Source organism: Macrobrachium rosenbergii, chromosome 7, assembly GCF_040412425.1.
Source record: "Macrobrachium rosenbergii isolate ZJJX-2024 chromosome 7, ASM4041242v1, whole genome shotgun sequence".
Taxonomy (NCBI): domain Eukaryota; kingdom Metazoa; phylum Arthropoda; class Malacostraca; order Decapoda; family Palaemonidae; genus Macrobrachium; species Macrobrachium rosenbergii.
The window spans coordinates 8,184,550-8,207,500 of NC_089747.1; the positions used below are offsets into that span (position 1 = coordinate 8,184,550).

Below are 22,951 nucleotides of genomic sequence, written 5' to 3' on the forward strand. Positions count from 1 at the left end.
TCCCACTTACTTCTCACTTGCTTCCTATCTTCCTTTCCTATCCCATCGACCTCTTCTTCTGCTGCTCCTCCTGTCTTCATCTTCCCTTGCCTTTTCCTAATCTCCTCCCTCCCCTCCATCCTATCCCGTAACCCCGCCCCACTCATCATGCAAAACTCATTTACTATACGTCTTGCACGACACGAGATCAAGGTGGACCCGCCGCATGGAATTTCGTGAGCATGCTGAAGTTGGACGCTGATAAAATTGATAAGCCTTTTTTCTTTTTTTGTTTTCTCTATCGTAATGCAGTAGTTTACTTCTTTCAGTGAATAATGGCTATGCATGTATTATGTTGTCATACTCAGATTTAGATTTTAAGATAATTATCATTGGTTAGCAATCATTTTTGTCTTAATGCTACGTCTGTAATGTTTATCACTGTTACTGCGTTTTCTGAGGTTGTCCTGCTATCATTATTATTATCATCATTATTGTGATAGACATACTACATTGATTACGAGATATAGGTCAGTGGTGCATTAACTGTAAACGGTTTGACGTGATGCTTATGCAACTGCTGTGGAAATGAGTAAAGAGATTCTGTAGTGACTGAATTAGTACAGTATTATTATTATTATTATTATTATTATTATTATTATTATTATTATTATTATTATTATTATTTTACCCCTTGCACGGTTTTTTTAAGGATGCATCTTGATGATATATTAGCATCCCTAACCAGTGCTTCATACGATTATCCAGCATTCTCCAAAGATTCGTTCCCCCCTTAAGGCTGTTGACTTGTTCGTAACATGTTAGTGACATGTATGCGATAAGTTGCCAACATGTGTTTATGACATGTTGTGCCAACAGAAGATAAACTCGTTCTCACAGAAACCTCCCGTAGTGGGGTAGTGCCGACAGTGCATCTCATGCGATGCACTGTAGGCATTACATAAGGTTCTTTGCAGCTTGTCTGCGGCCCCTAGCTGCAGCCACTTTCGTTCCTTTTACTGTACCTCCGTTCATACTCTCTATTTTCCATCTTACTTTCCAACCTCTCCTAACAGTTGATTCATGGTGCAACTGCTTTGAGGTTTTTCTCCTATTTCACCTTTCAAACCTTATACTGTCAATTTCCGTTTCAGCGCTGAATAACCTCATAAGTCCCAGTGCTTGGCTTTTGTCCTGAATTCTATACTCAATCTATATTCAGTCAAAGGAACCTTCGTACCAGTTTCTACTCTTTTTCCATGACGAGCCCCGGTTAAAGACCGCTAGCTACAACCCTGCCCGTATACATAAGCAATTATTTTAATTAAGGTCGTTGTGTTTGCGTATCTAGTCCATAGTTTATCAGCACCAGGGCCATTATAATTAATATGCGTAAGTCAAAACAGCGCGTATCGATCGGGGATGAAGTTGTAGGATGAAAGACCCTACGAACTTATTTTTCTGATTTTTATTACGAGAATATAAAATAGGTTTTGCAGGAAAATTAGAAACTACTGAAACTTCTTTCTGTTCCTGTTACGTGACACTTACATCAGTACTTATTACTGAGAGCTAATTGCCCCCGCCCCCAAATGTTTTTGGCTGTTGGGTCAAACGTCTAGTACAAGGTCCAACGTCCTTAGAAAACATATATATATATATATATATATATATATATATATATATATATATATTATATATATATATATATATATATATATATATGAAAATATGTCATATATAGCAGCAGAATTAGAATTACAGAAAATACTTGTCTTATTGTTTTGAATTTTTTATTAGCAGCGTTTAAATGTTCATAGTGAGGACATCCTCATGTCCTCACTAAGCCCAGACCTAATGAAAATAAAGGAATAAAAGTAGGGCAGATTATCAGATAATGAGCATGTAACTCTGAAGTCCGTTTGTTATTATCTTAGTTTTGACAAGAAATGTAGGTCGAGAAATGGACTGGTTTTTTGACGTGCAGAAATTTGTCATAACTCATTATATGCTTTTTTCCCTAATATAATGAATATGAAAGTAGCAAAAAGGAAAGCCGTGGCTTTTAATTTACACGAGTTTCGCATGCTGGAAAATGAGAGATAAGGACAGTGTTTTCGTGGAAAGTCATAATGACCGCTTTGTCAATTATTGGAAAGAAGACAAAGTACTTCATGGCAGGAATTTAAAAGTAGCAAGAGAGGAGAAATTGCATTACAAGTTTATACAGAAACAAAAGGGGTTTAAAAATAAGGATAACTGAATTGAACTAATTTAGGAATTTATTTGTTTTTGGTAGACCATTGGGAATGTTATGTTTGGGAGAGGCGGTAAATGTTCACTGGAATGAAAGAAAGCTAGGGCGTAGTGGAGTGAAGAGATGGGACTCTTGAATTTAAAGGATCTTCAAGATTATAGCTTAGAAAAAAAAATGGAAGGGTACAGTCACTTGTCATTGGTTCAGACTCTGAAATTCGATGATAATCTGATACTGTTATGGCGGAGGCGGGGCGGGGAGTACTACTCAGTAATCACCGCCACATTCATAATACAACGTTTGAACCGTGGACGATACCCCAGTGCTGAAATATTCCACAACATTAAATAGATCCTGTTACATTGGAATAAAAATAAATTCTGTCACACAGGAATATACAGTAAATACATTGTATTCCACTGCAACAGAAATAAATTCAATTACCCCAGAAGTAAGGAATATGTTTTTCCAATCCGGTGTAATTCTTCGCTTACCTCTTGAATACATAAACAACTCGATTAGATAAGTACTGTTTATTTCCCCAGTACCCGGAAGCGCACTACTTCATGACATATTTCACGCAGTGCCCTGGTTATTCCTTCCTGGCTAACAAAGACCGTGCTTGCGTGAAAGCAAGTCTCACTGAACCTTGTAATTATTGTCCCAGGACGTCGTAGGTCATGGAAGAATATAGCGCAGTAATAATTCGCGCGCACACAACTCATGACTATTCCTTTTGCTGTGCCTTCGTTCACATTATCTTTCTTCCATCTTACTTTCCACCCTCTTCTAACAATTGTTTCATGGCGCAGCTGCGAGACCTGCCTCTTTGTTACACCTTTAAAACCTCCTTTACCTTCAATTTCCCTTTCTACGTTGAATGACCTCGTAGGTCTCAGCGAAATACCTCTAGCATAAATGATATATTCCAGTTCTGCAATACACTAGACGAGGCAGGACGTTTAATTCGAAATGCGCAGACTTGAAACTGGTAAATACTATGTAAATTTGCGGTTGATACCAAAGTAATTATCCAGAAAATGCAGTTAATATGATTCAAGCGTAATTGCTAATTAGAAGTACCGTTAAAGACGGCAAATCGTTACTGAGTATCTCTTTATTTAACAAAAAATGTCTCGAGAACGGAAGCATTAGTTGAGCGCTGTAATTCAGATATTAGACTTTGTGTATGTGGCGAATATCGTCAAATCGTTACCCGTACAGTCCAAAGCCTGAACAGTTGGAAGGGGTCACGTAACGTCTGTTTACCTAAAGTTTCAACTAAATCTGTTCATTAATTAGGTTTTGCGTAATCCTGGCAACAGTGAATAACAGATATTAGTTTTCCTGTAATTGTGGTAACAGTGTAAAAGACAACAGTTTTCACGTAATCCTGGTAACAGATGGGCTGACAGACAGGTGAACAGAGCAAGAAATATATTGGTACTTCCTTGACTTAAGTGTGAAGATCAAAGGTCCTTCTTTTTTTATATATTTCGCTAAACGAGTTTCAGCTGTGATTATACGAGCAGGTCGTGTGTGTATATAATTATATATATATATATATATATATATATATATATATATATATATATATATATATATATATATATAAACAAGACTGTGAAATTATGTGTTTATACAGAGAACACCTGGCCTTTCATATAACTTTACACTGACTACTATCGAAACACCTGCGTAATATCTCTCTCTCTCTCTCTCTCTCTCTCTCTCTCTCTCTCTCTCTCTCTCTCTCTCTCTCTCTCTCTCTCATTTTACGTCAGATAATGATTTTCCTGGTAGGAGATAGTTACTGAGAATTACCAAAAAGTTTCACAGAAAAGTTATTTTTATTTAGGAATTTCCCGAATTACAAATATGATGACTGTTCAGCTATTTCGTAATAATTAAGTTCCATCAGCAAAGAGCCTGATAATTCTGCTTACTATGGTCTTTTGAAAAACTGTAGCAACTTTTTATTACTTTTAAGACTGGTAAAGCTAGCACACACACACACACACACACACACACACACACATATATATATATATATATATATATATATATATATATATATATATATATGATTATTATTACTTTTGTACGCGATTCATGTATCACACATTACCACAGGTGAAAAATAAGAAACGGGGTGTAGATCCTGACCGGTTTCGACTTTATTTCCAAGCCATTGACGAAGGAAATAAAGTCGAAACCGGTCAGACCTTTCCGTTTCTTATTTTTCACCTGTAATAATGTGATTATATATATATAATATATATATATATATATATATATATATATATATATATATATATATATATATATATATATATATATCGCGTATGTGTGCGTGTATGTTTGCATGTATATATGTATTATTTGCCAACAGGAAATGCCCAGATGCTGAGTCACCTTGGAGATGATCAAATGCTAACCGAAATCGATCAAAAAGTCCTTGAGCTCGAGGATGCGGGAACGGGAAAAAGGGATTATATATATTTCCGGATACCCACAATGACAATAACCCTTGCAATGCCATGCAATGAAAATCGATCAAATGGTGAATAGATTATTCAGTCAGTCAGGATAAGGAAAGGTAAATTAGGGATGATCCATGGTCCTGTGGTTACCAACTCGAGGTAGATCGCGCTGCGCTGGTGATCTCTAACCTTAGCAGATAATTATGTTCCTGGTTGTTAATTGACTTAGGATGGTGGAAAAGGGTATGATGGTAGTAACCTCATCCCAAAATAACTGTTTGATCTGTGAAGCCCTCCTGCCCTCTTAAGGAAAAAGGCGTACAGCTTATAATAGATAAGAAAACAGAAAAAAATTGCGCGCTATAGAGTACAGAGTATGCTAAGACGGATTATAGGCTATTGACAAGAAATCTTTGAACACGTTTGATGGGGAACTACTTTTTGTAGCGTATTCTATTTCATAGAGCCAGAGTCTGCAGTTAGGACACAATTTGGGTGCTGGCTAGTCTTCTTTTTTTGGACACGTTTTTTTTTCCCTGTGGGATTCTCATATACACTGAAGTCACGTGCATCCACTGTGATTTTTTAAGAACACACACACACACGAACACACGCACGCGCACACACACACACACACACCAGACCATCAAGTAAGTAAATGTATCAGACTAAATGTACAATCAGTTAGGCTAACCAATTGTTCACGTGCTCTCGATGGAGTTTAAGAAAACTAAATTTTCCATTTTAATGTGCAAATATAAAGACATCCCCTGATTACTCATATGACGGACTCAACATAAAAATATGCCCAGCCAAAGCGGTTAAAACCAGTTAAGCCAGTCAGCGCATCCGGGTATCACGAATTCGCCCCTAGGGCATTACGACAGCTGAGGAGTTTCCCCCGATTGTTTTTGGGAAGGTTTAAGTCTGTAGTTTTAGTTAAGAATGTTCTGTATCTCTGTTTAAAAAAGAGTCACTGGAAGTGTATGACTAATACACACACACACACACACACACACACACATATATATATATATATATATATATATATATATATATATATATATATATATATATATATATATTTCATATACACACACATATATATATGTATATATATATATATATATATATATATATATATATATATATATATATATATATATATATAGTTTAACTAACAGAACCTCATTAAAACTGGATGGTATATCCTCTAGATACCATTCGGTTTTAATGAGCTCCTGTTAGTAATTGTATTAATGCACAGAACAATCGTGTAAGTGATAAAGTTAAAATAAATACATGTATATATACATGTGTATAGTGTATTTTTAGCTTTAATTCAGAATCATGACTAGAGAACCATTAGTTTCGTTTTCAAAGAAATGCCGGGAGAACAACAATGGACCCTTTTCAAGAATTTCCCAGAATGAAACCATAAGTTCGAAAGAACCGTCTTTGTTATTAACATGACAGTATTTCCTGTAACCCGCTTCGTATCCGCAGCTGTGTTTACACGATGTACGTTAAGCCAGATGTTACAGATTAAACTTTCCATCTTTTGAAAGACTTACATACTAGTTATATATATATATATATATATATATATATATATATATATATATATATATTTATATATGTATATATATATAATATATATATATTTATATATATAATATATTATATATATATATATATATATATATATATATATATATATATATATATATGTGTGTGTGTGTGTGTGTGTGTGTGTGTGTGTATGTATGTGTATGTGTGTGCGTGTTTTTTACTTCAAATATTTTGTCACAAGGCCAGCAAACTCTTTTAAATCACAGCTTACACGATTTAAAATTATAACAGTATAGAGGATAAGAACTGCATAACATTATAAATTCTCCGCTCAATTTTCCGCGAGTACCTCGATTTTGACATTTTGAAAAACCAAAAAATGAGAATTCCGACCCTCGTGTGTCCTTGGGTATATTTGGTGATCCTGCCCGTGGGCCCAAGAGAGAAAAAAAAAGATGGCGGACTGATGCAAAAACATGCCCAGGTACATTAAAAAAAACCTGTCTTAAATACCAAACAGTCAGAGATGTACCGTAAAAATCGTTGCGAAGGATGAATTTTATTAAAAATTTCCGAGGGAATTTCTGTCGTTTATAACGAGGTCTAAAACTAAATAGTTTATTAAATTTGAACAGTTTATTATTGACGTCATCTGTAATTAGGAACGGAATGTAATTGAACATGAAGATAAATAAGCATCGTTTAAAGGAATGTAAAATACGAAGTAGGAAGACGAAACATTGCTGGCCATGAAGATGCAGCTGAGGAAATTAAGAGAAATTAGATGAAAGTGATGTCATTGCTGTAAGACAAAGACTAGAATGCTCAGTAATTACAGAGTAGACTATAGAGAATAGAATTTCAGAAAAGATATAAACACACACACACACACACACACACACACACACACACACATATATATATATATATATATATATATATATATATATATATATATATATATATATATATATATATATATATTATTTATATATATATATTAATTTCTTTTGCAAAGTTTTATTTTCTGTTCTCATACTTAATATATAAATTATATATATATATATATATATATATATATATATATATATATATATATATATATATATATATATATATATTCATTAAAAACAATGAAGCATGCAAAAATAGTATATACAACAAAATAAACTTGCTTAACAGGAAGCCTATTCAACTCGGCTATACTGGCTTGCATTCTAAACGTACTAAAATGTCTCATCTAACAATAATACATTGGATCCAGTGCTTTGCAAACAATCGTTCACCCAATGAATGCCAAACAGAAATTAAAGTTTAAATATGCATTCTATACATTTAAATTCACTTTATTTCCTAAACCTTTTTCCCCCCAAAATTGTATTATCCCTGGGAGGAAAAGGAGCGGCTGCATTTTATTAACCTAACCTAACCAAAATTAACATTACTTAACCGGGTCGCGGGACCTTTCCCTGAAAAAAAGCGGGGCGTCATATCTTAAAAACTACCATAGAATTTTCTTGAAAATCTCATTAGGATTCCCACACCCAAATTACTTAATAAGTACCAATCTAACCTAACCTAACTCAACTTAACCTAACCTAACCTAACCGGGGCTGGTGCAATACTAGCATATATCTCAGGAATTTGCCACCGGGTTCTTCAGGAAATACATTCTCGCCCCTTTCCTGAGATCTCTCACTTACGTCACAGGGAAACCCAGATTTCGTGCACAGTCAATCCGGAACTTTAATTAAAGATGAAAATTCATTGGATCTCGACCAATTAAACGGGGCAAGTCGGTGCTTGTTGTACTCTACTAATCCTGGTTCAAATCTCGTTTGTTTGGTCGAGTTCAGGGGTCCACGCTAGGTATCTTATTCTGTTCAAAGAGCTGACGTCTACCTACTTGAATAGCGTCTAGAATTTTGTTTTTGTTTCTCATCAGTGAAATTTTTGTGTGTTAACTATTATAAGAGTTACCTTGTGATCTAGATTATTAGAGAATCAAGAAAAGCTATATATATATATATATATATATATATATATATATATATATATATATATATATATATATATATATATATATATATATATATATATATATATATATATATATATATATATGTATATATATATATGATGCAGACCTGTTTTGGTTCTTTAATGCATTAGATGACAAGTAACCATATACATTTATGTGTGTGTGTGTGTGTGTGTATAGTAATCATCACGGGGTATTATATCCTTCACATGTGACATTCACAACAAAACCGCCTCAACTGATGCATAACCTTAACACTGGATAGGCTGAACCGCCATCCATAACCGCATCGAATGCAAATGACAAAAGAGACAAAATTAATGACAAAAGATAGTCTCATGAATACAAGGAAACCAGGAATGACAAGGGAGCCACCCAGCGGAGCCACCCACCCGCCCACACCTGACAAAGGAATGCCATTACAAAGGGAACGGCCGAACGCTATAACCACAGCGAGATTGTTTGTCCTTGGCTCTTTTTTTTCTTTAATACTTGCTTCGTGTATTGAGGCTATGAGACTCGAGATATTATTTCCGCTCTAGAAGATAAATCATCTTCGATGTTGCCTGCTTCAAGTGTCGATTTAACGACGAATAATACAGGAGCGAAAATGGTCGTCATCCCTATTTACTCCTTGTTACCTACCTATGGGGCCCTCAATCGGTATATCTGGCGGGCGTCTTCTATTCGTCATTTATAGTTTATATCAGTCTTGAATGACTGGATCTAAGTTTATAACGATTTTTAGGAGCCATTTCTTTCAGTTTTTCACAAATGTCCGTCGTTTTCCCCACAGCTGTTTGGTTGTAGGCCTACTGTGCTGTATTTGGTCTAGGTGAAGAGTGTTCACAAATCCGTATTCCCGTATCTTTGTCAGAATGGCTGTAGGATCATCGGCTCGCATTGTTTTCAAGCGTGTGGTCTGTTGTAATAATCTCCCCCCACCGCCCTAGTAGCCCAAGGAGTAATTCATTACCCGCCCAGCCTTGAATCTAGGAAACATTAAAACTATTAGTTTTTATAAATCTGCTGGTCGTTTGAAGCGGTTATTTTTTCTTGGTATAAAAGGAAAAAATGTAAAAATCTAATAATGTGAATATTCTGTATCCGGTCTTTAATTTTTTAAATTTTCATTTTATTTTTCCTGCTAATCAAATTGCTGCGTAGAATAAAAGCCGTCTATACGTGCTGGAGACTTTGGCGTAGCTTTTCCGAATTGCTAGTACTATTTTATTCTTAAACGTGGAGTCGTTTAAAACTTAACCTGAATTATTTTTCCTTTAGGTTTTGTGTCAACAACAATGTTCTTGCGGTACGTCCTTTGTATTGCCAGTATTCACAAATTTCTCTTTCTGTTTTCCTCTTATTCCTGAAATTCGTCGGAATTTTTTTTTTTTATTTAATTCAACAAGGTTTATTTACACACATCGCAATTTTCATTTACACAATAATTTTTACAGTAATATTTGTTATATACATAATAATTCGAGTTTAACTCGAGTTTTAAAAGACTTCTTCCATAAATCTATCTGTAACAATTGATTTTGGTTTTTCACCATAAATGGATTTTAGGAGCCATCTGCAATAATTGATTTTACCTTTGAGAAAACTAAAGGTTTCTATTTCATTAAAGTTTTAAACTCTACTTATCCATATACAATAAAGATGGTTACATATCAATAAAATTGCTGTGTTTTTATCTTTATTATATAATCAAAGTCAAATCTTTGTTTATTATATAATCAAAGTCAAACATTAAAAGTTTTAGCCAATTTCTGTTCATAATAGAGCACATTAATGTAAATTTATTTTTGAACCACCTAAATACATTATACACCTTGCTGCAAAAATAAAAAAATATGCATTGTATGTTCTGGTTCATTACAAAAGTCACAATTTCCCTCTTTCCCTTTTTTCAATAATGCAAGTCTCGTATTTATAGGCAACACCTATAAAAATTCTCTTTCCTTAATATCTATTACTGAGTTGTTAATGTTCTTCCATATCCTTTCCCAACGCAACAAAGGATAACTAATTAGATCGTTAGAAGTGCTGTACAGTTTAGTTCTTACCTCCCTGATCCTGACAATCCGTAATTGGGCTGCGGTTTCAGGTACAGTAACTTACATAAATGTGGGTAGAGATTCTTAGAATTACAGGCTTTGTCTTGCAAATTGTGACATTGCTGATAATGAGCATTGCAGTTTTGTAATTACCCCTGAGTTTATGGTGCTGGTGTTATTACTGATACTGATAGAATTAGCAAAGCTATGAAGACAATAACGATTTATTTTTGCCCATCGTATAGTGCGCTTATACGCTGCATCAAAACATGTCATAATCACACTTCTGTAACTTTTTAAAACACGTGCGACACCAAGAGATTAATTATAATTAAACGACATATTGTAGTTCAAACAAGTGCTTCATACGATTATCCAGCATTTGGCCAAGATTCGTTCTCCACTTACATTAGTCCTTTTAAAACTGTTCGTGATATGTATGCGGTAAGTTCTCGACTAGTGTGTATGATATATTTTCGCACCCTTAAATATGACAACCCTTCGCATAATACATGTCTTTTGACTTACGACAGAAAGCACCTGATTCATGATCCTCTTACCGTACATATTCTTTCCGCCAGTGTAATAAATTCACTGTTACTTAACGTATAAATTTCCAAGGAACAATAACCTTTTTATGCAGCGGATTCCCCATTGATATTCTGTGCATCGTCTAACACCGGTCATATGTTGGTTATCATTTTGCCAAACATACGCTTCGTGTACTTTCAGTTGTAATCCCTTCCCTGATTCAAGATCTGCACATGAATGCGAAGATGTTCCCAGTTGTTTACTTTAGTACAGCGTGACTCATTCGGTTATCCAGTGCGAATGTACGATGTTGACTCAGTGAGTCATTCCGCTCCCTTTAGACTGGTTCTCCCTGAGAAGCACTCTGCTGTGAGAGTGGTCTTTGCTAACTTTACGGATGAGGCTGCCAGGCCTACCCATGCCCTTTTTAATCGTAGATGCCACCTCAATAGTCTGCTAACTACTAGGGACATAATTTAACGCTAAAGTGAACTGATCCTGCATAGTGGTTTTTAACGGAGCATTCCAATTTGCTTATCTCCGCCCATGAGTAGGCCTACGTCCCTCTGCTTGGTAGACGAGGGTGCTACCGATCAAACCACTGTAGCAATAATATCGAAACAGGCATATCTGCATAAAAATAACCCGAAACTTTTAGTTATTTGACCAACGAACCTCTCCAGCTGAGGTTATGAGTATTTATTTTAAGTTTTGTGAAATTCAATGTATCTTTTTTTTTTTCCTCTGACCATACAGAAATCTCGGGGTGTAGATGAGAGCTTATTGTCATGGCTGACGAATAAAGCCCTGGGTAATATATACCGTTACTGCTTCCAAGGATACGCGGTGGTTACATAAGAGGAATTGGAGTCTCATGACATTTTTGGTCTTAAAAAACAGGTATACCTTTGTTTTCTCGCATAAATTGGTTGTTCTGCATTTAGCATAAATCCTCATGAAAGAGCAGTGACTGGGTGTACTCGAACATAGAAAAGGGTTATAATTTTAAGATGATTACTGAATTTTAACGTCTTTGCTGTTGCTTATATTGTTTAAGACATTACAGGACTTTTAAAACTCTTCCTGCACGTAACTTCTTTTGACGTTTCTACTGCGAGATTTTGTTCTTTAGGTTTAATTTGACTATGGTAATTTCATGTCATTTCCCTCAACTGTCACAAATCAGCTGCCATTTTTAGACTACATCATTTAAGATTTCTTGATCCATGGCACCGCATCTCGTCAAACAAAAGTGACTTCGTTAGAAAGACCGGAAACAAAATCCCCCTTTAGTTCATCGTAATATTTACAACAAATAAGTCTGAATTTTGAACCCGATCTTCCTTTATCAAATGTACCAGCGCCATTAGGCTAGTCTCATTACCACCAGCCCAGAGTTCCGGCGGTGGATACCTGCAACTTCTGCAAGGTTATTGGAAGCTCCAGGCAAGGGCTCAGGTGGGCTGAAACCAGTTTGGTCCGGTTCAAGTAGCATGGTTTAGGAGGGGGGAAGGTAGGAACCACCCAGGACCACCATGGTACGTTCTTCGAGTCTCGTGCTGGTTCGCAAAGGGTCCCGTTTGTTTTGCCTGTTTTATCGTTCGATCTAAAAATGCTTCGTATGTCATGTAGCTTATCTGTATGTAACATCACCTGAGCCACGCAAATGTGTATGTAAATATATATATATATATATATATATATATATATATATATATATATATATATATATATATATTTCTAAAGCATTCTCTTCACTCGTAGGTCTAATTCAGTAAGACCATCTTCGTCGTGCTAGCAACTAACCAAACGACATAAATCGACTGAATAATTTTTCTACAAGCAAAGAGATTTTGTTCAACATGTTAACAAGTTTCCAGTTGTAATATCCAACAGGTTATATATATATATATATATATATATATATATATATATATATTGAGAGAGAACCATTGTTGGTTTCCCAATGTTGTTCCCATTAGCCTACTCATTCTTCTTTGAAGTTACGTTAATTATATTAGTCAAGGACGATGCTTTAGTAGCGAGAGGTTTATCACAACAAAGCTAGTTGCTTCAGTGGAGCCATCTTGTTGGATATCACAGCTGGAAACTATTCAGCTAGTTTATATCGTTTGGTTAGTTGCTAGTACGACGTTGATGTTTCCCATTGGATAAAACCTACGCGTGAAGAGAATTGTTTGGAAAGTAAACGCTACGCATCATTTTGTACGTGGCCTCGCCCATTCGTAGATTCCCACGGCAAAAATTCTAGTCACTAAACCTGAATTTCAGTATCGAAAAGCGACGGCAACGCCGCACGATTTCACCTCCACCACACCACGGCCCTCTTAAGTCATGCATCCGGGAAACCTGTCTGGAGAGCCAGGCAGCAGAAACTGGACCTGGTGGAATGCTGGAAAGTTGGTGTCAGAAGAACTATTTCCTCCCTTCTTTTTTCTCTGTTGTTTGGTGGCCACGATTCTCGGGTTCAATTTCCGATGAATCGCTCGGCGTCTGTCGAACGCTTTTCCGAATTTCCTTGCGCAGTTAGTTGTGCGTCCAGCTAAATGTGGCTAGATAATCTAAAGTCTTCTTGTTATGTTGAAGGAGGAAATGGAGCCTTTTAAAAGGTAGTGGGGAGGGGTGGTCGGTTGGTAAATGAAGGAGGGGTCTTTCGAACATTTTTTCGACTTTTGCAAGTTCAGTTGAATGTGGTTAGATCAACTTTTCTAGATACGTTTAAGGATGAAATGAAGTCCTTTAAAAGGTGGAGGGTAGTGGACGTTGGTAAGCAAGGGGGTGAGGAGAGGTACAGTGACTTTGATGACGTCCTTGGCAAGTGCGAAAGGGGAAATCGACTTGATCAAGTGTATACCTCGTAGCAGATGAGGGATTTTTCCCCAAACACTTCTTTTACGTCACTTGATGACGTATGCAATGGGAAGAAACGGGGACAGGGTATCATTAGTCGGCAAAAACTATTTTTATCATCAAGTAATTCAAAAAAGTGCAAAAAGCTTCCCTATCAAAATACCACATGCAGTGCGTATGTCTTTCGTGATAAATTCTGCTTATTTTGATTATTGGTGAGCGTACCGTGATTTAGTCACAAAGTTTATTGTTGTCAAAATCAGGTGAATTCAATCAGTGAATCGCATTTCATCTCAGGCTGACTCATGACTTCCAACAAACGACAACTCCCTCCAAAAAAGTCGTCTTATTGCTCTCCGGTAAAACGTGTGTGAGAGCCTACCATGGAGAGAGAGAGAGAGAATGTATACTTATCGTTAGTCTGTAACGAATATTGCACGGTGATCATCACCTGAAAAAATAACTTTTTTTCATGTGTTTTGCCACATTTTACTTTCCTTTTTATTTTTTATTTATTATCCACTTGGAGTGTGTGTGCGCGCGTGTGTGATCCTACCATTTATGGGTCTAGAGATAGAGACAGAAACAGAGAGCAGGTGTATATTTATCGTTAGTTTGTAACGAATATTGCATGATGAACCAATCCTACCATTGATGGGTCTAGGGATAGAGCGGCTGAGAGGAGGCGCATGCTTATCGTTAGGCTGTAACGAATATTGCTGGGTCTAGGAATAGAGAGACCGAGACAGAGAGGAGGTGTATATTTATTGTTAGGCTTTAATGAATATTGTATGATGATAATCAATGCTAAAATTTATGGGTCTAGGGATGGAGAGGCAGAGAGGAGGTGTATATTTATCGTTAGGCCGTAACGAATATTGCATGATGATAATCACCGGAAAATTCCCTTTGTTCGTGTGTTTTGCCAAAGTTTACTTATAATCACCGGAAAAGTCCCTTTCCTTTGTGTTTTCTGCCGCACGTTACTTTCTTCTTGATTTTTCATTTACTCTCCAGTTTCCAAGAAGCCGCGAGACTCTCGTCATTCGTCTTCTGTTACGGAAATTCTTGTTACAGGCGACACCGTCTTTTGTTTCAAACCTGACGGTATGTTTCTCTCGTCATGTAAGCATCACTCCTATAGTCTGGTGTGGATAAAAGGTTTTTACTTGACTCTTAACTTCCACTCAAAGTTCTGAATTGTTTGTGATATGGACGTGCTATACATCACTTTATGGTTGGTTTTCCGTTGGTGAAAAGCTTGAAGAACATTTAGAAGTGTAAACATTTAAAATACATCGCCAGGATATCGATATTTTTACGAATGGGATGAGCACGACAAAAGTCGTGGGGGAAGGATGTAGGTGCAAGTGGCATGATAAAGAAATGGGACGTGTCTGTATTGTGGAGTGGTTGATGTCTGTTCGTGATACGGAGTATTCTGTGTGGGTGTGCACACACACATACACACGCATATATATATATATATATATATATATATATATATTTGAGACGAGTATCATGTCCACTATACCACGAGGTCAAAGTAGGCCTATATTTGTTATGTACGTGTGTGGGGTATATTCTCTCTCTCTCTCTCTCTCTCTCTCTCTCTCTCTCTCTCTCTCTCTCTCTCTCTCTCTCTCTCTCCTCCGCTAAGGGGTTAGTGAAATTAAAATTTTCAACATTATAATAAAAATGCTGAAATGAACTAAAACAATATGATTAAATTTAATAAGTGATTCATGCCTCCATTTGCGAACTTGATACGTTTAATGACGTCAGGGTCCCAGTGCACGTCATAGTGTCGTAAAGCGGACACCCTGACGTAAAAATATCAGTGATTGAGTTTGATGATACACGCGGTACACACCTCATTAAAATTACACATGTATACATTTAACACCTTCGTGGTTACACAAGATTGTACGAAGACCACGAAAGATTACTCTTAAAGGTGCTAAGCTCCAGGTAACAATCACTTTGGTGTTTTGGACACAACGATAATTCTATTTAATCAAGGCTTTTTAATATAGTTTAAAGTTGTAAACAACGACCGTTTATTATTTAAAAATCTGTTATGGAATTTTACTTGCCATATGAGACTATTATTTAACTTTTAATTTTAAATAACAGCAGTTGTTTTTGGGCTACCTTAAATGACAAAGGTATCGGGGTTATAAGATGACCCACAACCCAGATTTGGACAAAGCGAGTTGTACACGTGAAAACAAGAACGCCACCGTTTGACAGGGGCCCAGAGACAAGTTTTCGCCTACTCTGGTAAACGCTTGAGACGATATATACAGTACACACACACACACACACACACACACACACACACACACACACACACACACACACACACACATATATATATATATATATATATATATATATATATATATATATATATATATGAGGGCTAGTTTTCCCCAACGTACTTTCTGGGACCACCATTTAATGGTCTTATAATTAATCAATTAGATGACAAATTTGATAAATGCATCACGAGACATCATGAATTATCCTGCCTGATTTTAATGAAGGAACAGAGACTAATTATTTTATATTTATCATTATAGTATATCTTTGTTTTAAAAGCTTTATCCTGGTCCCTCTCCTTGTTATCACTCATTTACATTTTTTGACATTAAGCTTTTAACGTAGTCTTCCCACTTAATCACTTAACAGCACACAATTAGTACGGGATGCCTTGCGTTTTAATCATGCCGTGACGTCACCGCTGACTTGTCCCGTGCTAAAACCTTCAAGGTTAGACAGGTGTCTTAGTTTTGTAATGTATTTTTTGTAATAAAATGCTGGACCAGGCTGGATCAACTAGTGTATAAGATTGTAGTTCGTAAATGCGCACTGATTCGAAGCCAAATCAACTAAAACAAAGCTGCTTCCTGAAAGTTAGATGTAATTTTTACGTAAAAATGAAATGTAAAGCATATGGTCATTTTTGAGAATGTATATGTATATATACAGTATATATATATATATATATATATATATATATATATATATATATATATATATTATATATTATACACAAATATTAAGCCACATATATAGTTTAATATCGAATACACTATACCTTGGGAATAATTTACATCCGAGTGGAATTATAATATAAAGTCAGAGAGGTTCAAAAGCGAAGAGAGTGTGCAGGGGACGGGGGAGATGGAAGCAAAGAACCTTTAGTCCCGTCTACAGTGAGCCAGATGAGAAATTGTAAACGGTGCCCTCTACGGGGAGAAATTTATGTAAGTAAATGCATTAACAAACAGCATAATATATACATGGAAAGCTAAAATGCAGCCTACACCACGAAGCTATATCGCCCTAAAATGGAAAACTGCAGTATCTGCAAAATTTTCGATATTGAGATATGCCACCTATTGGGCTCGTGAAACACTAATACACAAGTTACTGCAGTTTCAGGATGATTCTTCAATGCTTTATTTAGGGGTCCCATTTGCAGTGTCTGCAAAATCAGTAGTAAGGCAAGGGAAACTGCAGTATCTACCATTTTTCTCATTTTTGTATTTTTGCAGAGAATGCAGTCTTCCATTTCAGGGGAGTATAAACAAGTTCTGCTCCATTTGAATCACTATCTGATTTTATCATTGCTTCATTAAGTATACCTTAGTTTAACCAGACCACTGAGCTGATTAACAGCTCTCCTAGGGCTGGCCCGAAGGATTAGACTTATTTTACGTGGCTAAGAACCAACTGGTTACCTAGCAACGGGACCTACAGCTCATTGTGGAATCCGAACCACATTATAACGAGAAATGAATTCCTATCACCAGAAATAAATTCCTCTAATTCTTCGTTGGCCGTTCGGGGAATCGAACGCGGGGCCAGCAGAGCGCTAGCTGAGAACGATACCCGCCCGTCCAACGAGGAACTGGTATCATTGCTTCATTAAGTAATTGAAAACCTCTCTGAAACGCGATTATTATTCCACGAGCTATGCGCTTTTAAAATATTCCTCGTCACTTACATAATGGAAGTCATGAGCCATTAGTCCGTCGCTTTCTGGCGAAAGGGTCGAGCTGTCTTGTCGGTACAGGATTGTTTTTTTTTTTTTTTTTTTTTTTTACCTCAAGCTTAACTTCACATTTTCTTTTACACTCGTTTTATTCTTTTCTCCCGTTTAGCACCGGTTGTTCTTGGCACTTTGGCACTTTCACTTGTGGTTCTTGCTGGGAAGTGGACCGCCTCTCTCTCTCTCTCTCTCTCTCTCTCCACCATGCCTCTCTCTCATGCCATAAAAAGCAAATATCATTAATCGACTCATAAGATAAGATTGCATAATGTTCCGTAAGCATTCTTGGCTTCTTGTGTTAAGAGAGTCGTAACACAGTAAGATAACTGTTTCTTGTGCTCATTGATGAGACGGTAGGAGCTCTCAGAACAGAATAAGAAGAAGGAAAGAGAAAGAGAGAAAGATTGTAGGTAACTGTCGCCTATCAGTTTATTGATTTGTTGATTTATTTTTTCTTTTTTAATAAGTGGGATCTCTTCTCTCTGCGTTTCCCTTCACCCCTTTTACTTCCCAATGAACACCTTAATATTCTTTGGAAGCTTGAATTTCAAGTCAGTGGGCCCTGTGGTGGGCTTGTTCCATATGAATAGGGTTCGTCTGCTGAGTAATAATAATAATAATAATAATAATAATAATAATAATAATAATAATAATAATAAGTAGTGGCCCTAATGGTGGGCTTCATACTATTCTTTGGAAGCTTGAATTTCAAGTCAGTGGCCCCCTGTGGTGGGCTTGTTCCATATGAATAGGGTTCTGTCTGCTGAGTAGTAATAATAATAATAATAATAATAATAATAATAATAATAATAATAATAATAATAATAATATTAATAATAATACTTTGGAAGCTTGAATTTCAAGTCAGTGGCCCCTGTGGTGGGCTTGTTCCATGGTTCATCTATAATAATAATAATAATAATAATAATAATAATAATAATAATAATATGTAAAATTTTACGTTAAAAATTTCCTGCTGTCTGAGGTTGTCAATTGCAGACTCTGCCATTTGAGTAAAAGTGAATTGTTTAAGTGAAGAAATTCTACTCGTAAAGAATGATTTCTCGTAGGAAGACAGAACTAATGTACTATGTATTGATTTTTCAAGAGATAAGGGTAATTTGATGAATTAGGAAAAGTACAAAGTCTTTCGATGTATTTCTTAAGACCAGATGAGATGTTACCGTTTCAGTAAAGAAGTTATGACGATACAAAATATGAATATTCACAAACGATCTAAAACTGTTTAAAAATATGCTAGTGTCTGGTTTTGTGTGTGTGTGTGTGTGAGAGAGAGAGAGAGAGAGAGAGAGAGAGAGAGAGAGAGAGAGAGAGAGAGAGAGAGCCAGCTGAATCAAGCTACGAAAGCGCCAAAAGGAAGGTTTTGATAATCAGAAACATCTCACTCGCCAACATGCCGATTCAGACAAATAATTGCCTCCATTAATCTAAACAGCATGCACGAATATCCTGTCCCCGACACTGCGCATGAGTCACGCGCATCATCATCGTCGTTTTTCGTGCGTGTATGGCGTAACATGGCGCGTATTAATCATGTCCCTAAGCATCATAGTCAGGACGTAACAGCGTTGCGATCGATTGCCGTTACGCTGGACGCTTGGAACGTGGAGTAAACAAAAAGAATGACTGAATGCGTTATAGAGGAATACCTTTTGTAAGGTATCTAAGTCATTTTAGTCAACCCAACTTGATTTTACATAACTCGGAACAATTTGTTGCATGGCGTTTTTCTCTGATAGGGGGATAGCTTCAGATAATGTTAATTTTCCGGTTCTCAGTAAGTTTTTTAGAATTGGTTCAAGAAACCTGTTCCTTTCTCCTACTCGTCACATGCGCGTGGACGCACTCACACACATATTTATTTATTGATTTATTTATTATTTATTTATCTTTATGTATTTGTATGAATTTGTGTTACATACACGCATGACTTTTATCTGGTTACAAATATTAAGCCACAAATATAGTTTTAATATAAAATTCACCATATCATGGGAATAATTTACACTCGAGGGGAATTATAACTGATTCAAAGGAAATTGCAATTGATAAGTACATTTGCCCCGGCCACGACTCGAACCTGAACTTTAGGTTTAGATACAACTAATGAGAGTTGTCTTTAACCAGTTGGATATATATACACACACACACATATATATATATATAAATATACATTATATATTTACATATATAAATCACACACACACATAAACACACACACACACACACTCACACACACACATATATATATATATATATATATATATATATATATATATATATATATATATATATATATATATATATATATATATATATATATATATATATATATATATATATATATATATATATATATATATATATATATATAATAGCATTTAATTCTACAAGGGAAACCCTTTGCATCAAAAGCCTGAGATAAGAAACCCCTTCGACTTAAACACTGAAAGAACTTGTCAAACTAACTACAAAACATGTCATGGTATGTGGTCCGAGATGAAGAAATGGTCTCTTTTCTCGATTCTGGTGTTCTAGTTCGTGCAGTCACGCCTGAGGTCGAGTGCCCTTGAAGGGTGTTTTTTTTTTTTAGCAATTTTTGTTTCTTTTTTATTATTTTTAAAAACTTTTTTTTTTTTGCATTCGTAACTGCTGGTAATAGATTTTGGAAATCTCAGTGCGGAGGTTAGTTCTTCAGGGCGAGGGGTAACTATGGAATAATTATTCTAATTCTTTTCTCTTTTTTTTGCAATATTTGTTTCTTTATATTATTTTCAAAAACATCTTTTTGTTTTGCTTTCGTAATTGGTAATAGATTTTGGAAATCTCAGTGCAGAGGTTAGTTCTTCAGGGCGAGGGGTAACTTTGGAATAATTATTCTAATTCTTTTCTTTTTTAGCAATTTTTGTTTCTTTTTGTCGTTTTTTTATAATTTTTTTTAGTTGCATCTGGTAGTAGATATTGGAAACGTCATTGCAGGGGTGTATATCAGGGCGAGGAGTAACTATGGAATAATTATTCTAATTCTTTTCTATTTTTTTAGATTTTTTCTTTTTATGATTTTTTAAAACAATTTTTGTAATTGTATCTGGTAATAGATTTTTGAAATCTCCGCGCAGAGACGAACTTCAGGGCAAGGGGTCACCATGGAAGAATTGTTGAAATCTTTTGATTTTTTCCATTTTTGACAATTTCTGGTGGCTTTTCAGAAGAGCTGAAACCAACACGCACATTTTGAAATGATAAACGTATGACCTCAAAATTCTAAAATATAAAAAAAAGAGATAATAAAGGATAAAAAATTTAAATACAATACGTTGATTTTTTTATAGCATTGTGAAATAAATTATTTTTTTTACATTGCAGGAAAACGGCGAATCACTCATAATCACATCAGCTCTCCAGATGAGACTGTTGTGCAAATCCTGACCTGAAGAAACATTGACTAATAATAAAACGCCGCCCACCCAAATCAAACATGACCTCAGGAAGGGAAGATTACGACGACTACGACCGCGGTCGGGACGACCCCCGGGCGTACATGAATCCCGAGTACCACAGATCTACGGAGTCGCTGGACTACCCTGGACTAGGAGGAGGAGGTTACATCAGCGACGGGATGACCGACGTCCCTCTGAATGATCGCGCCCTTGGGAGCTCTCCGGCTAACAGTGACGTGACGGCAGCTACCGTGCCTGTCTCCCCAACTGGAGGCCGAAGAATGCGTGAGTTATTTCAGAGTTCGTTTGATGGTATAGTTTTCCCTGTACTCTTATTGTTGACATTTTCACTATCTATTTGATAACAAACAAGAAAACAAGGAGTATAAGTTCTAGGGATTTTATTAAAGTTAATTTGCTTATATATAGACCCACCTTAGTTTTATGCTATCTACTTTTCAGTAGGGATTAACTTGTGTTATCAACTATTATACTTTGAAGTTAAAATTAGTTATTTTAATATCCTCTTCTCTGTAGTAGTTACTATTCTCAGCATACCGGTTAGAAAAATAAACTTTTCTGTTTATTTCATCTCAAAAAATCCAGAACCATAATTAAAAATGTTAATGATTTTCCCTCTGTGGTGCCATATTTTTGGGACACCCTATACAATCACTTACTTTCCGGGACACCCTGTACGATTTAAACTGAATGTCGACATACTCCGCGTCCGTAAAAGAATGGAACGGAAGAGACATTACGTTAATGAAAGTTTCGTGATTATACATTAACACCTACTTTAATAACTCTCGGGCATTATTGTAACCCACTACCCCTAACACCAAACATACACCGGCCCGCCCCCACGCCTTTACCTCACCTTAGATCCACAAAACCACGGCTGCACATTTGTCAGTCTAATTTTCCTTTGAAACGGTGATCTCACCAAGGGACGTTTCCATGGTAACGAGTTTGGCCGTTGGACGTCATTAATTCCGACGACGCCATGGAATCGATTTGGATGAATCGAAATTTGAATCAGTTCATGAGAGGGACCTGGGTAATCTGACCCTTATACATTGTTACGAGATAGCCCATTGTTTCGTTTGTGTAATTCGATGCTGCTCTCTCTCTCTCTCTCTCTCTCTCTCTCTCTCTCTCTCTCTCTCTCTCAGAGTATAGGTAAGCTCATGACATTCTCGCCCTCTCCCTTGTTTATTATATATATATATATATATATATATATATATATATATATATATATATGTATATATATATACTGTGTATGTATATATATATATATATATATATATATATATATATATATATATATATATATATATTTATAATTTTATGGGTGGGGGTGTGAGCACATGGTATTCCATTGAGCTTATAACTCTCTCTCTCTCTCTCTCTCTCTCTCTCTCCCCGTATTCCAACAAATTATGCGTCCCCACTTCCCTCTCTGTACCTTTACAGTCAAGTGAGTAACAAAACAAGACAAAAGATAATTGTAAAATATGTACTATTGGATTCTTTTTGGATTCAATTCACGGGTACCTAATCAGTTTCTTGAAGTAGTGTTCGTAAAGGATGACATTCCGGTTCATTTACCGGTATATCAAATGAAAGA

General features: G+C 35.9%; 1 protein-coding gene across 1 annotated transcript in view; it reads left to right on the forward strand.

Annotated features, from left to right (window-relative positions):
* LOC136840075 (XK-related protein 8-like) overlaps positions 1–22,951 on the forward strand; it is a 46,662-nt gene that overhangs the window by 10,294 nt on the left and 13,417 nt on the right. Inside the window, exon 2 of the mRNA XM_067106458.1 lies at positions 21,245–21,603. Coding sequence (XP_066962559.1) covers positions 21,357–21,603 — 247 coding nt within the window. The 5' untranslated portion in view covers positions 21,245–21,356. The remainder of the gene's footprint in view (positions 1–21,244; positions 21,604–22,951) is intronic.